The sequence below is a fragment of the Melanerpes formicivorus genome, unplaced genomic scaffold (genome assembly GCF_026170545.1).
Source record: "Melanerpes formicivorus ecotype bairdi unplaced genomic scaffold, bMelFor1.0.p_v2 SCAF_2, whole genome shotgun sequence".
NCBI lineage: Eukaryota > Metazoa > Chordata > Aves > Piciformes > Picidae > Melanerpes > Melanerpes formicivorus.
Window position 1 is genome coordinate 24,304,148 of NW_027142354.1, and position 16,379 is coordinate 24,320,526.

A 16,379-nucleotide genomic window follows, 5' to 3' on the forward strand; every position below is an offset into this window, starting at 1 on the left:
TCAGAGCTTTCAGTGTCTCAGACGTCACTGTCAAGAACTGCACACTGCTCTTATTTCACCCGAAATTCCTGGTGTATTTTACCCATCGGCTTTGCACACACCTTCAAACCTTACACATTCATGCAACTCCACTTGGCAAGCCTTAACAAAGATCTGTTACAGTAATAACATGTCCTCCATCCCATGCTGTATCATCTGCTGATGTGGTGGTACCATGAGAAGCTGTATCTTCAGAAACAGACTCATCCTTTATACATTGCTGTCAGCAGCAGTCCACCCTTGTAGGCAAGAAAGTGCTACTTACATGCCAAGCAAAGAAACAAAGAGAAGCGACAAAACCCTTCAGAGTTAGGTGACTCAGTAGTGGCAAATTTAATTTTACCTCCATAGAAGACTCCATATATAACCAAACCACCTCCTTCCAGCATCCTCACACCAAAGCTGGACAAGTCTCCGAAGTCCTTGAAAATTTACACACAGCAAGTACCGGACAGAAATATGAAAAGCAAGATGGGAGATCATAACAATAGGGGCAACACTGCCAAAGCACATTACAACATTTTTACTTTTTTGAATGTTAGCTTCAGTGGTCCACAACATATCCAGAGGAAAACCAAAACAGAACACCAAAAATAAAATAATGACCCCACACAAACAAAACCCACAGCAAACCAAAAACCCCCACAACAAAAAAAATCATGTCGGTCAGCAAGTGTCTTCAAGAAGATATGTGAGTAATTCTACTATGATACTCCTTCCTAGATTTACATTGCAAGAAAAGCAAAACTTTCCTTTACCCATGCCAGACTCCAGACCAGCAGGTTAGGCGACTTAAGGCAGAGCACTCTTCAGCAGCACTTGCGTCATGTGGGTTGGTGTGCCTGTCCTTGGATGCAGCCCCCAGGAGGATACTGACAGGATCTCTCTACACCCTTGGGAGTTCACACACTGTTTTCCTGACTAACCACCATGAGCAGCTTAACTTGTCTCTTCAGTTAAGATTGAGCTCCCATTACTGTCCTCAGTGACTCCAATCTGCTCGACTGGGTCTTGAATGCCTGACCAAGGCCCCTCTGGCACTGTGCTACTGACAATGGCTGGTAGGAAAAGGAGGTGTTCCAGTGACTACTGTACCCCTGCGTTTGCCCTCACAAGCCAAACTCATATAGATTAGTCGGGCAACAAATTAGTTTCTGCAACCTACCTGTCTCAAGTGGATGATGCCACTGATGTGCACCTCTTTGAATAAAGCAAAAAAATTTAAAGACAATTACCTTTTTCTATCCATACTTTATTGCAGGTGTACATATAATTATTTATATTTTAAACAAATTCCTTTCATGGAAAGGAGAAGCTTTTACCATTAAAATAGAGTGATTATACCACAAGTATTTTACAAATATGTACAAATACTGGCAGCTAGTTTCTAACATCAGCAGATAAATGCTCACACATCACCCTCTACCAAACTATTCAAAACTAAAAATAATGAGACCTTCTAAATCCAAAAAACATACAAAAAATAAGTCTATTACTAGCAGGAACAGCTTCCCCCCCACCCCAGGAATATAAAACCTTGCATAAAAGATATTCACAGTGCTTGTGAGATATGAATTCATTCTCAGTCTACACACAAGTATGTTTGGTTTCCCCTTCATATACATATGTAACTTACACTACTGGAGGAGCTGCATAGACCACTAAGAGAGAAGACAGTCAGATCTAGTGAGTTTGCCTTCCAACCAGCCATGAATAGAAGAAGCTCTCATGTACATACAAGGCAGCAGATGGTCATGCAGGAGCCAATTACTCTGTACAGTATATTTTTAAACAGTGACAGCAGGATTACAGCATTTCACCAAATCATTGAATGCTCAGTAACTGCAAAAAGAAAATACCAAACTGCTTGGTGGCAATAAACACTTCAGGAAGGTAGTTAGGCTGAAGCAGGTATGAATGTGATTGTCTTTGAGAGAGTCTGCATGGATACGAGCATGTGCATGGTTTACACCACTTCTTCAAACAGTTACACCCACTGCATTTTAAGCATTTTTCCTGTTAACAGCTATTGCCAGAACCATAAGTAACTGTACATCTGCATGGGTAGGAGAGCAACAGATTATCAGGGATATCATTTCAGACCACCCCACCTTTTACACAGACAGACACTGCTGCAGGAAGACCCATGCCTCCAGCTCCACCGCAGCTGCAAGAATAAGGCTGCTCCCTGCAGCATGGCCACTGGCTTCCCGGATCCTGGCTGTGCCCATCTCATAGCTTATGGCCAAAGAGGCCCAGGCAATAGGGAGGTTTAACAGGGAGGTTTACAAGCAGCCAGATGTCCTTTACTCATTTAGACCTATTTAAGAGAGTTTAATTTGGATGCAGTAAACATATCTCAGGTACTTTGTAAAGGGATTTTGGCTTTGCTTGAAACAAATGAAAAGAGACTATAATGAACACACAGCTCCTAATTATTCATTACAAAAAGAAAGAACAATGTGATCAAAGAGGGCACAGTCATTTGAGTCATGGCTACTGTGAACCTTTATACATCATCCACTCCTCACACAGCTAGAGTTAGGTGCTGGATTAATCTCAGAGGATGGATGTACAGTCACTGATGCCACTTCAGTAAATGCAGATACATGCTCTGTCTCTCATATAGAAACACTGAACTATCAAAGCAACAGCTCAAACCCTCCCCACTGTGGTCTGGCTTCCCTCCCTTCCTGAATTAGGCTATCTTCAGCTTTTGAATGATCAATGCTGCACAATGCACACTTCTTCAGCTGGCAGAAGTGCATCAATCTGGTTTTAGTTTGCCAAAAAATTATTAGCTTCCACCTGCAACACTGTCAAAAGCTTGGTACAGGTTACACATGCCTGCAAGTACAACCTTCCCAAATGCTGGGTATTCACAAGGTGAGAAGGTACTGCAAGGACATAGGCAAGGAAATCAAACAAACATTATTTGGATGTAACAAGGCAGCAGGATGTTTTCCACAGCAAATGGCTGAATCAAATAGTATAATAATTTTCCTAGTGGGAGCCAGCACAACCAACTCCACCACTCAAAAAAATCATTGAGCAAGTGCCCTTGGCTTGGGACAAAAATACCATACACCTCCACTATCATCAGCCTGCAGCACCACATGTTTGCATGACCTATCCACGACCAAGTTGGACACAGTCACTCTGTCCTTCCAACGTGACTTCCTCTAGTCCATACTTGTCTCCTGAGCAGAGGCAAAAAAAAAAATAAAAATTCTAAAGGAACAGATTTACTAAAAAAAAAAAATAAAAAAGAAAAGAGCAACATAGAAGTATGATTCAAAGTAAGGGGTGATCATGCCTGGACACATTCTCCAGTCACACTCCTGTCTTCAGTTAACACTTGTAGCTTGTCTATTGTATTCTCAGAAGCAGCCAAGTCATTTCATCTCCTCTTCCATCTCCCCAAGAATATAAGCACTTATTTAGAAGTCTGCATCATGGCAGTAGTAGGACATCTGAGAGGCAGTTCCATTTAAAGAAAAAAGAAAAAACAAAATACAACAAAACCCACACAAAACAGCAACTACAAAGAGAAATAAATTCCTGGTAGAGGAGGTCTTGCTCCCACTAAAGGAAACAGGCAACTTGTGTTCATTGCAACAGTAATGGGCTAGATGTTTCCATACCCAGCCCTCCAAATGTGCTCAGAGTATACCATGTACACTAGCACTAACATAAATGGACCACAAAGGAAAGGTAGGAAGACAAATCAACATAAGGCTTTAAATCGTTCTGATAAATCCATTTCGACATAGTGTTTGCTTTACTAGCTCAGCATTAGGTTTGGTCCTGTTTTTTTTGGTTTTTATGTTGGTTGTGCCACTGCTAATGGCGCAGGCCACCTCCATCTTCCGTTCAGACAGACACTTCAAATGCTTATCTTAAGTGCAACACTCCAGTTGCTTTGCCCTGTAGAGAGGTCTGCAGAAGTGATGTCACTTACTGATTGTGGAGCTGAATAACAAAGCTGCTCAGAATGTCCTGCAAGAACCAGTGTGACATCATGTGTGTTAATGAGGTATATATTTCCATGATGAGCCACTTCCTGGTATGGAAGAGCTCCAAACTCATTACACCACAAACTCTTCCGGGAGCTGGTCCTCTCCCAGAAGATCCAAGGAGAGGCAGTTCATAGATCTCTTCCCATAAAGGGCAGACTTGGTTTTGCAGTCCGCTGTGGAATAAATGCAGCCATAGACAGACAGCTTATCCTCCAGGCTGCAGCCAAAAGTGTAGCTGTGGGAGGTGTCTGAAGACAGCGTGGCACTTAGTGGTGGGTGTCGGTGCTTGTAAAGGCGGATGTCATCCAAGCTCTGGCTGTGCTGGTCTGCACAGCTCCTGCTTTTGGGTGATCTGACCTGCCAATTCAGTAAGACACACAAATAAAAACAACAAACTGAGACAGCTCAAGGATGTTGGCTATGTGCACTACAAGTTTTACAGAACTGTTCCTCCACTCCTTCAAAACAGCCGCAACAAACCTTCTGAAAGGCATTGGCTCAATGAAGAAGTTTCACATGCATTAAGCTGCTCTCCCACATTGAGCCAGATCGTCATCTGACTGTACCATGTCAGTGTCCAGTAAAAGGGACAAAACACTGGATAGGCATTGACACCTGAATGACATGTTGCTTCCTGACAGATCCCTCCAGTCATCCTCAAAAGGACAAAGTACATGGAACAAAAAATGATTCCAGCTGCTGAGCACCTTAAGTTAGTGACAGTCTAACGATGGAAAGGAAGGTTCAGAATGCAACTATGCAAACTAATGGGTTACAGTGTCCAAAATTCACTATGTGCCACATAGTTTCATCTACATAACATTGTTTAGCAGTGAAGAAAACTGGAGCAAGTACTGCAAGTTACTCCCAGAGGCAGTGTCTACAGGCTGTAGTGACTTCACCTCTGTAGAGGAATTCAAGGCATTTCCAACTTCCCCACCTGTTTTTCTTTTCTTGCTCTGCCTCTTCATAATCAGCTTTTAAATACTAATATAAATACTGCTTTTAAACCAACACTGCAACACAGAAAACTTCCAGTATCACTTCTTTCACCTCCACAGCATGAGAACTAAAAACTACCCTGATGAAACCTTGTGCTGGCTCAGCTGCACTCCCAGAAACAGTCATCAACTGTATGGTCCAGTCAAGGCTAAGGAAACCAAGATAAGTTGCATGGTTTTGTAAGGAGGGTGTTGCATTTTGTTTTTAAAAGATACATTAAATGTATCGGATGCATAGAAGTGGCAGCCAGGTCTTTGCAATTACTTAGACAGTCCTGTGTTGATCAGAAACATTCTTATGAAACAGATGCCCCATGATCTGCTAATAGCCTGCGCTGGTAAAAGCATTAATGTTAAAGACAGGAAGCGAGATGCCCACTCCCTGACTTGCTCTCTTACATCATGCCACTCAAACCCGGGAGTAAGTTCAGTATTATTGCAGTGCACATTCTTCAGCTTGGGGAAAAATAAAGATTTTATTTAAATAATCTCCTGTGGCACTTTACAGACCATTTTGATGATAATAGATGCTTTATTTTTTGACTGGGTCCAGGAAGAAGCATAAAACAAAAAAACAAACCAACCAACCAACAGTTCTAAGAACTGATTGAAGACCTGGTTTAGAAAAGTTCAGGGAGTAGAAGGGGAAATGAACAAGTTTTAAAATTATTTCAGCAGATAAGGCTAATTTGGATTCAGAGGAAAAAAAAAATAGTGGAGACTTGTGGGTATTTAAAAATAACATTAAAAACCAACACCCCCCCCCAGAAAACAAAACCCCACACATTTCTACTACAGTGTGTACAGCTATACTTCGAAAAGAAATATTGTTTGGCTTTAAAAGGCATTTTAATGCACTTTTTTCAAGCACAACTTATGACATGATGTTTAGACTTTAGCACACACATAGTACTATTACAAAAACTGACACCAATTAGAGCTGGAGCATTTGGGTTTGCTCTGATGTAAGCTCCTTCTGACTTCAGGAGCAGGAAGATGGTCACATTTACAAGCCACATCCAGACGGCATGGATGGTCTTGGTTCTATAATGCAGTGAAAGTTTGCAAGTGTTTTACATTCCATTTCCCATCTGGAAGTCTAAGGCAGATGATAGCTGGCTTGCACAATTTCCCTACTGGTTGCTCCACATCTCTGTATATGATACTGGGCCCCTCTCCACAGTATTCTGGACCAAAACGCAGCTTTCATCCTATTCCTGATAGCAGCAGCCGGCTAACAGATGCAGCAGCTGGCCAAGAGATGGTTTGGTTGCCCTATTTAAAAATCAGTCACATCCAGACCAACCAAGTTCACCTGATGTACAGCTGTCTCCATTACACTAGACCTTGGTACAGTGTGCACACACCAACCCTTCTGCTGAGCACACTCTCTTACCTGGTGAAGGGATTCCACACTTTGCCCTCTCATTTTTATTAGCGTGACTTGTACCACAGGCAGCGATTCCTTATTTATAGCTGCAAAAGAGGAGGAAGTAAAAAAGTATTGCAAAGGTTTGAGGTTTTGTGGGCTGTGGAGAAGGGAAGTTGTTCTCATAGGCCACATTCAAGCAGTACCATCCTATAAATATACATCAGTAAGCACTCCCATTGCTCTGGGAGTTTTGCTCACAAGTATTCTCCTTTGGCCCATGAAAGACTGATATTTACAAACTCTCAAGAAGGAAGCTTCTCACCAACTTGTCCCATAGTCACCCATCTTGCTTTGCTATAAAGGCTCTATGTCTCAGGCCCAGACACCTCCTGCATGACCCCATTGTCTATCATTTCCTGTATCATAAGCCACAAAACTTTAACTATTAATTCCTGTGACTAGCCCATTAATCTGTGGTTGAACCCAATGGCTGTTTTGTGGTATGCAAGATTTTAAAGCAAGTTACTTCACTACAAAAGGTTTACCTCAAGTATCGTTGTCATTAACCGAGTATAAACTTGGCAAAATTGGGGAAGGGAGACCGTGAGGAGCACAGAAGAGAGCAGCACTGTACGATATAGTGTGCTGGCCTTTAACCTCTAGATGAGCTGACCTTACATCTGTTGTAATAGGGCAGAACACTGGCAGCTGTTTAGAAGGTACAGCTTTCTTAGATCTCTCAGATTATGCCTGTTGCTAGAGCCTAAAGAAAAGTACTCAGCAGCAGCAGAAAGCCATCTCACCTTGGCAGCTAGCAGCATCTAGAGGAACAGATTCAACAGATTCTCCCACAGTGGCCTCCTCTAACTGGTCTCCCTCTAAGGGCTCATCTACAGGCACCTCCTCTGGCTCATCTACTGCCAGCTCAAGCTCTAGGAGGAAGAAAGCAGCAGAAGGGTTAGCATTACACTCCTGCTCCAAGACACTTTGTTATATTACACCTCATTCTCCTACAGGAGAAAGCAAGAACAGGCTTATAAATTGCTCCACATTTCCAAAGTCTTTACCATCATCCTGAGAGTCATCTTCAGCCCGCCCTTTGCTGCCGCTGTCAATGCCAGAGCTACCATAGCTGATGGTTGAACTGCAGGATTTCTCTTTCCTGTGCACCCTGTCAATGATGAAGGGCTCATCCACTGACATTTCCACCGACACCCGGTGCCTGGAGTCAGCCTCGATGCCTGATGTGTGAGAGCTGCTGTGACTCCCCGTGGACTGGCGCGAGAGGCGATTATCCCTCCGGCTGCTCCCGCTGCTGCGCGAGTTCTTGTCACACGGGTCCAGGTCCATATCTAGAGTGTCACTGATATAGGACTCTCGGTAGCGCTTTTTCTCTGAGGAAAAAATGAGAGAAACCAGTGGGAACTTTAACCAAGACCAAAGGAAGGGCAGCAAAAATGATCAGTAAGTTCTGGGACTGGTACAGCCCAACAATTAAGAAACAAACTGCCGAACAAACTCAGAAACAGTTTTGTATTTTGGGGGCACTGGGATGCCTAGCTGGTTGTGAAAGAATTAGTCTGTCATACTTTCACAGTATCACAGTATAACTTAGGTTGGAAAGGACCTCGAGGATCATCGAGTCCAACCTATCAACACAGACCCCATGACTAGACCATGGCACCAAGTGCTAAGTCCAATCCAGGGACTCCAGCACCTCCTGAATTGGAACAGGTAAGCAGAGGCAGTTACAATACAGAAAACAGTAACTTCCAGAATGAAGGAAAGGTCACCAAAAAAAAAAAAAGAATAATTACTTAGCTAACCTATGTGCTCAGTCCTTAAAAACAGACTGCATTGATTGTTTATTGAAAGAATCCCCAATGTGTGGAGACAGCTAAGAACAGGATCATGGCTGGCATTTATTCATCATTTATTATTTCCCCAATGGCTTGTATCAGTTACCTAACAGGATGTGTGTCAAGAGCGGTCACAAAATTCACAAGGCACTAGTAGACATGTAAGGCCCTTTAGAGAGCCTACGGCCTTTTGCCCACATCTACCTGATTAGTGAGTTTTTCTACAGGTGACTGGTATGTGCCACTGGTTGCATCCACACAGCTCAATGCCAGTTCTAGAACCCTACTGAAGGGAAATAAGCAAGCTAGACAAGACCAAGGGTCACCTTTCCCTGTATTATGATGCTATACAACCAGCTATCACCACTTCAGAGATGGATGTAAGATCCTTAGAGTTGTTTGAGATGGGTGAAAAAACAGAAACAAGTTTCTTCCTGACTTCTTGCTGGAAGGGGTCAGCCTGTGTCCTCAGACAAGACGACCAGGTACTGCTGTCAGACTTCTACTGACCAAGGCTTACAAACCCCAAAGAAGGCAGAAAAAATATGGATAGAGTACGCATGGAAGAGCAGTCAGGAAAGAAGCACGGTGAAAAAAGCACTCAGAAGGCTAGAGGAAAGGAGACACAACCCTTCAAAAGAAGATCCATGCAACACATGAAAAACAGACACTGGGGAGAGGTAGCCAACAAGTTGTAGGAGACCCAGCTTGCAGAGCTGGAAAATGGAAGCGAGCTAGATTAGAGCTGATGAAATGACTGGAAGGATATCAGGGACTGCCAGAGTTCAAATCACTGTTCTCACAGAGAGGAGATCCCGTCAGAAAAGACAACTTTGAAGAGTCCTGATCTTCAATTAGGCTGTTTCTGGCAACTCCTAGTTCTTAACTGTTGGACACTATACTAAACACTGTGCACTATTTAGTCTAAAGGGCACCAAAACAAACCTGAAACATAGGCTCACAACTTGTATGGATGCTGGAACACAAGATCTTATCCAAGCTGAAAGCTTTCCTCAGAAGCACATGTCAAATGTGCACTAACTAGCAGCACAGAGGACCTTCTCTTACTTCAGGGAGATAGTCCCTGTCTACTGCTCTCACACATGCTTTCTGATCCCAGTCTCGCAATGTGGGAGCAATCAATACTTCCCAGTAATGGATCTGAAACATAGTTAACACCTTCATTTCGCTCACAGGCTTCCGGATAAGGCACAAGCACCCTTTATCTAGGATGGAGATCAGCCACCATGAAGCAATAGAAGACCTTAAAATGCTGTATGCTTCCTCTTATCACAGTCACCTGCTCTTCCATCACATACCTTCAGCCTCCTCCAGTTTTTGGATTTGCTTCAACACTGGCTGGATATTCAAAAACAGTCGGTGGCTGTTGCTGAGGAGCTGCAGCAAGTGCCGTGACCTGAAGGGGCAGCCTGTGTAGTAAACTAGTTTCCGTGCAGAGGGTAAACCATCTGGCTGGATCTCAAATTTTTTCCCCTGCATAAAGAAGAGGCATCCCAATGAAATGTGCAAGAGCATGTTTCAGCTACTGGAGATAGCTGTGGTCTTCTGCATAAAAAGGAACAGGACTTGACATGGCAGTGTGGGCAGGCCAACAGCTTTGTGAGCTCCCAGGTTGGCAGCCCACTGTCAGATAGCCTCTGTTCCATCATACTCACCAGAAATGCCAACTTCCCAATGTGTGACCAGGGAAAGTCATAGAGGAGCTGGCGAACGTGATTCACCTCCTGCAAGACATCAAACTGGGAATGACATGGGGACTGGCAGGTACAGGGTGGAGTCTGAGATGTGCACAGGAATTTGCAAACAACCAAGAATGTGAGATATGTGGAGCCCAGTGCTCACTTGAAGGGGAGGCAGAGGAGCTGCAATGAGGGGGAGGACAGGGAAGCTGGGCAGAGTTAATGCTACACCAGAAGGCTTTAATAGCAGTCTGTTACCTGATAGATGTGCATTCCTCTCAGGGTCAGGCCCAGGATAACTGTTGGGCGATCCTCCTTCTTATCCTAAAAGAACAGAAGAGTCAAAGGTTAATCTACAAAGACCACACTCTTGTTCTGGCTCCTACTGACAGAGAGGTAGCAGGACTCCTCATCATACAGATGCCATTAGCTCATTGGGTTTTTATTGTGTTTGTAAAGTGCACCTTGCCTTGTTGACCCCTGAAATACCTACACCTAAAATCCCTTCATGCTTAGCAACTCAAGCATTTCACCAGCAATTGCCCTAGCTACCCTGGCCAGGGAATCCTGTAGCTTTCGTGATTTGAGGGCATGAACAATTACTGCTCTCAGAAGTATCTTGTAACCTCTCATACTGCCATGTGCTGTCTCTACTGTCCCCACAAACATGCACCACTCTTGCTCTCCAGGTGACAGAAAGTACAAAACAGAAGGGCATCTGTCCCCTTCTTGTCACTGCATTGCTGTTCCCATTCAGGGACTTGCTGAAGCTTAGGTGCCCCATGGCCAGGTGGGAGCTAATCAACGGCCAGAGTTAGAGACTTTCCTTCTAATTTTTTTTAAAACTACCTGTTGCCAACACTGAAATAAATGCATCCAGATGTGTTGAAGTACTGTCTTCATGCTGTATATAAAAAAGACATAGCATGTCTTTTATGACATACTCAGTGTCATGCAAGACATATTCTGTCTCTTATGAGATTCCTTTGCTTGAAAATCAAAAAGTGTCAAACTTGTTCTTTCAGTATCTCTTGGCATGGCAGAGTTAGAGAACTGAATACATACTTTTCTTGCTGGGAGAAGCAGGATGAAGAAAATTTGGGGTCAAAATTTATGGGCCCACAGAGCTCAAACTTTACATTAAAAACTATCTTTCTTCATCTGGCTTGTCAAGATGCAAGCCTTATGCCACCACATTACCTCACCCTTTACTCCTGGTACCGTTCACCATCCAAGTCACTAAGAAATGTTTTCTGTTTCCTAAGATCAATCAGCTTTGTAAAGCAGTGTTGGTCTGGAGACGAGATATAAGGCTCAGGGGTGTGCTTTCTTTCAGAGTTCCCAACCTTAGTAGTAGCCATGAGGCAGCTTTATGACATAAGTGGCCACTTCTGAAATCTCAGGGCAGCTAGTGTACTGACACCTTCATTTGGCACCCCTGTGCACTTGACCAAGACATTTGTGATCCACATGTCACCTAGGAGGAGGTTATCTCATCATGAGATGAGGTAAACACATCACACAACAGGAAGAAAAGCACATTGTGGATCAAACAACACATGCAGTTAGAAATACATAAAATGTAAATTCAAGTCAGACAAGAATTTGGATATTAAGAACAATCAATTTCACAGTTCTGGTGCTTCTGGATATAAATTGTATCGTGTCCTGCCAGCTACACTTCTTAGAGCATTCAAATGTAATCAATCCTCTTATGACTGCATCATTAACAGTATTAGAATCAAAGCAGAAAGGACAAAGGAGAAGGAGAATCACCTACATTTTGCAAGGAACTGAAACTAAGCCTGGACTACAGGCCAAATTGGAACTTATTTCCTCCAGTACAGTTCTCCAGCAATTAGAACTGCTCAATCTGGTCAAAGAACACATATGTCTCTAAGATATAAGTCCCACCAAGCACAAACCACCAAGAAGTTTAATTATGACTCTGACAAAGCATTCCATTTGGAAAAAGGTCCAAGCCATTCCTAATTGCACAAGCAGTTTTCACCCACCTAAGTGGAACAGAAAACTTCATGTAATCCTATTTCTAGACCTAAACTCTTAGCATATGACAATGAAGTGCTTGAATAAGCAGTGTACGACGCAGGGATAAGCAACAATCCAGGAACCTAAGGACTGACATACAGTTGGAAAAAACCCAGACACTCCAAAAGGATTGGAGGAGAAGGGTAAGAAAGTAAAGACAACTCAGTGTCACTCTCAATTACTACATGGCATTTGTATGGAAGCTGGCTGCCCTCTTGTCACCATTTCAATGTACTGCAATCAAGGAGAGAAAAACCAAAAAGGCTTCTCAGATTTGTTTCTGTGGATGGGCTTCATTGGCTGAACCTCTTAGACCAGTTTGGCCTCTCTGAATCAGAGGCAATCACTCACAGAGTTAAAAAAAGCACTAGTGCACCAAATTAAAGTTTAAAATAAGAAGCTCTTTGTTTAAACCTTCTGCAGCCTGTAGAAGTGGACTGGCACATCTTCCAGCAGGCAGGACTCCTTAATGAACTTCAGCACTGCTTCCTTAGCACTTAGCCCTTGCTGTTCTTGATGCATCTCTGGGGCATGTTTCAAGATGTAGTCACTCCCCCTCTTTGCAATTATCTAAACAAGGAAAACAAACAGGTCAGCAGCTCTTCAGCAACCCCCATGGGTGGCAGCCATAATCAAAAACAGAGAGTGGAAGTGGAGGAGGTTCATATGGTCCCTCAAGATGTTAGTCCACATTCACCTCTACCTCCCTAGAGGATAAACATTTAAAGCAACCCAGAGAATACTGGTGTCTCCAAACAGATCCTAGATGGCAAAATCTTAACAGACTGAGACTACATACTGAATACAGGTCAGCTCTTTTCACTTTTAAGTACTGGAATCAATCTTTCTAAATCTTAGCATCTACAAATGCTTATAGGCAGATAACAAATACTGCTCTGCATGCCAACACAATCAACAGCAACATCTTCAAACACTGCAGAAATGCTAGGTGGTCCTTTTAAGACCATAAACTACACCATTAGCTTGATTTAGCATTTCCATCCTCAGAGGGGTGGATAACACTATCTCAAGGTACATTTTCTCTGCTGGGAGTGGCTGGCAGGCACGTGGCCTTGCTAAGCAGTAGAAACACCCACACTGGGCCTTTTGCTCTTGTCCTGCAAATGCAGCAACCAGTTCCCATGCTTGTCCATGTTTCCACTCCATACAAAGCCAAAGGACATCCCAGCCACCTCCCATGCCAGACTGGCCTCTTCTGCTCAGCCTCAGCTGCTGTGAGCAGCAGCTGAATTCACTTCACAAAATCCCCCACCACTGAGGGCATTTAAAACCAGGTTCCACCGGGTACCTGAGAAGATTCTACCAGGAACAACCTGCCATGGCTCAAAACAATGAGACTCCCTAGCACATTCCAGTTCCTACTTCTGTTTTACATTATGACCATTACTTACTCTGTTTGGAAACACCTCTGCCCCCCTCTACACATCTTGCCACATTAGTTGCCCTCCCACAAGGAAGGCTGGGCTCAGTGGAGGACATTCATGCCATCAGCAGTGCAGCATCATTAAGATGACAACCTGGCTCCACAGTTCAAAGCTGGGTTGATCACTGTGGGGCAGCACTGTCTTTCTACACTAGCACAGGGCTTGGGACAGCCCTCAGCCAAGTGATCTTAAGCACATGTTGGAGGAAGAGCTCACAAGAGCTCTCATTGGAGGAGGACATTACTCAGTTTCTCCCCATGAGACCCTGAGGGCAGGGAGAGAAGCGTCCCCATGCTTGCCAGATTTTGCTCTTTTAAATGATGTAATAAATCATCTACATATTTGTTTGAGGTTGGGGCTCAGCACAGGTGAGCCATGCTTTGCCTTGGCCTTTGCAACGCTTGCCTGAGGAGAAATGTTCTTTGATAAGACTTTTAACTAATCCAGAAACAGCATGCTTGAGACACCTTTTCCAGCCCTTTGTTAACGACCTCCTGCCAGGTGCCCCATAGCAAGGAATGGCATGGGATGAAGGCCACATCTGGAAGAAAGGTGAATTTCTGCACAAGACAGGCAGGCTGGAACTCATGCATAAAGGAGACTCTACCAGCTTTGCATCTCCAGTGCAATCTCTGTTACTGCTCTGAATCTTCTCCCCAAAGTAGGGGACAGTGGCATCTTTCACAGAAGATGCAATTTGTCCAGAGACAAGCAGGCAGCTACCAGAGGCACATGAGTTTTTTGACAGCTATCCTAAGGTATGAACTGGGCTAACATCTGCTGTCACAGCAGAGAAAGGGGCTCCAGAACTAAATCAGGTTTCAGAGGAGGGTCTGTCTACATCCCATAGAACATGGACAGAAATCATGAGATGTTACAGTGGTGCATCTGTATCAAAGCTAGCTAGCTTCCCTTTCTATTTTCACAGGCACTAAACTGTTTATCAATTATTTTTTTGATAATTCATCACAAGAGATCTTGATGTAGGTAACCAGGTCAGAGAATCTTAGCTAATATGCCCTCATTTGAGAGCTAAACCAAATCTTAAGATGTTTGTAAGTCATGAAGGACATAAACCCATGTACCAACAAACATCAAAACCCATTTCCAAGCCCTTCCCTTTTCTCTTACTGAAATTGGTCCAGAGGCAGAGCACAACAGTACTACCTCTTAGGGTTTAGTCCTATCCATCCCAGAGGTAAGCGTTACAGAGATAAGAATAGTGGGCAGTGGACTTTGGCTTTGCAGCCCTGGAGTTTTCTGGAGAGCTTAGGCTGTGCAGGTCTTCCTTATGCAGCACTGCAAACAATCCTTTAAGCCACAGAAGAATTAAACTAACACAGCTGCACTGTTGAGTTACTTTGACATCACATTCCTGCACCAAAGAAGGTTACACACACATACAACCCACTTTAATGATGAGTGAGCCCAGGAGAAATGGGCACCTACATCCATTGGAAAAAAAGGGGCTATCTCCTGCAGGAAATTCAGAGTGATGCTCTACAACTCTGCCTGACCACTGAGGTGGGAGTTGAGGAAATTGCATGGCTGCAGTTAGTTAGTACCTTGACATAATTCCTGCTGTTTGTGCAATCTGTTGACAGTAAGATCCCCCAAAACTTACCCATTGTGGGAAATAAGCCTGAGGTTCAAAGTATTTGCCAGCATGGACCTTCTCTCTGTAGTTGCCCAAGTCTGCCTGCAAGCTGTAGGCAGCCAGCAAGAAGTAGATCTCTTCTTTATGGTTGCACCGAGACATGAGTACTTGCTCTTTGAGATGGCAGTAATAGAGCTGTCGTGCCACCTTATCACTGCAAGACACAAAAGGCAAATTTACATGAAGAAGACAGTTCAGGCCCTCAAACACATATCCCTTCTGAGAGAAGGGATTAAACTGTGACATCCCTGATCCACACCAATGCCACCCTGATAACAGTTACATGCATGAAGGGAGCATCAAGCCAAGATGAGATCTTCTCCCACTAAGAGTTGTACAAACATGGAAAATGGTAGCTTCTATCTCAAGAAGCATGAGATCTAACAAGTTAGGGCAGAAGGTAGATGAAAGAAAAATCATGTCACACCTGTTTTGGAGACTGACTACATCAAGCACTTCTGTTTCTGTGGAAAGCCTGTAGCAGTCAGAAGAGTCAACTCCCTTAAATCCCAGTCCTGTATCTTGCATACCTGTCCTCCTTTCCCCTTTAAACCTGGCACTGATTTTTCATTTCACCTTGCCTAAGGCTCAAGGTACTTTTCAACAGCTAATTCCCTTCAAGGTAGATCAAAAGACACAGGAGCCCTGGGCTTGTTTTAGTCTTCTTCCTCAAGCTGCTAAACAGCGATAGTCTGATAAGGCATAACTATTGCACAGCATTAAACCCCCACACACTCCTGCTGTACGAACTCACAGGAAGCAGGTTGCTCACATGTACATACAGATGAAGTGCTGGGCACCACAGTCTGCTTGTAAAAGTATGTGCATATAGTTTGAAGGGGCCATGTAGCTACCTCTTGATAGCTCCATAAACCTCCCCAGTTAAGTTACTAGTACAAGAGAAAGTTGCTTGGGATGCTAAGGCATCAGGAGTAGGAGAATGATATGCTGTCTCCTTTAGTACCTAAAAGCAAAACTAAATAAAAAATACTTAACACCCAAAAAGACTCCAGAAGAAAAATTCCTCTGTACTCAGAATGAAAGACTTGGGAGAGAAAATACATAAACATCTAAAAAGACAACAAGAAAACCCCCTAAAGAACTCCCAAAACCCCAAACCAAACAAACCCCACAAACCACCAAAACACCTGGACCAAAATCCACTAAGCTTTATTCAAGATAAGAACTAATGCCAAAAATCTGGCAAAGATTTTAATCCACCTAAATGAACCCAGTTC

General features: G+C 43.6%; 1 protein-coding gene across 3 annotated transcripts in view; it reads right to left on the reverse strand.

The window, feature by feature from the left end:
- Positions 1-65: 65 nt before the first annotated feature.
- FRMD1 (FERM domain containing 1) overlaps positions 66-16,379 on the reverse strand; it is a 49,962-nt gene continuing 33,648 nt past the window's right edge. The window contains exons 6-14 of one of the 3 annotated variants that reach the window (XM_068153402.1): positions 15,109-15,295; positions 12,454-12,609; positions 10,249-10,314; positions 9,967-10,035; positions 9,610-9,784; positions 7,499-7,825; positions 7,235-7,363; positions 6,456-6,535; positions 66-4,415 (exon numbers count right to left, since the gene is read on the reverse strand). In XM_068153402.1, the coding sequence (XP_068009503.1) occupies positions 4,128-4,415; positions 6,456-6,535; positions 7,235-7,363; positions 7,499-7,825; positions 9,610-9,784; positions 9,967-10,035; positions 10,249-10,314; positions 12,454-12,609; positions 15,109-15,295 (1,477 nt within the window). In that variant the 3' untranslated portion in view covers positions 66-4,127. Of the gene's footprint in view, positions 4,416-6,455; positions 6,536-7,234; positions 7,364-7,498; positions 7,826-9,609; positions 9,785-9,966; positions 10,051-10,248; positions 10,315-12,453; positions 12,610-15,108; positions 15,296-16,379 lie in introns of all 3 variants that reach the window. The other 2 variants (XM_068153395.1, XM_068153407.1) reach the window with 2 other exon arrangements.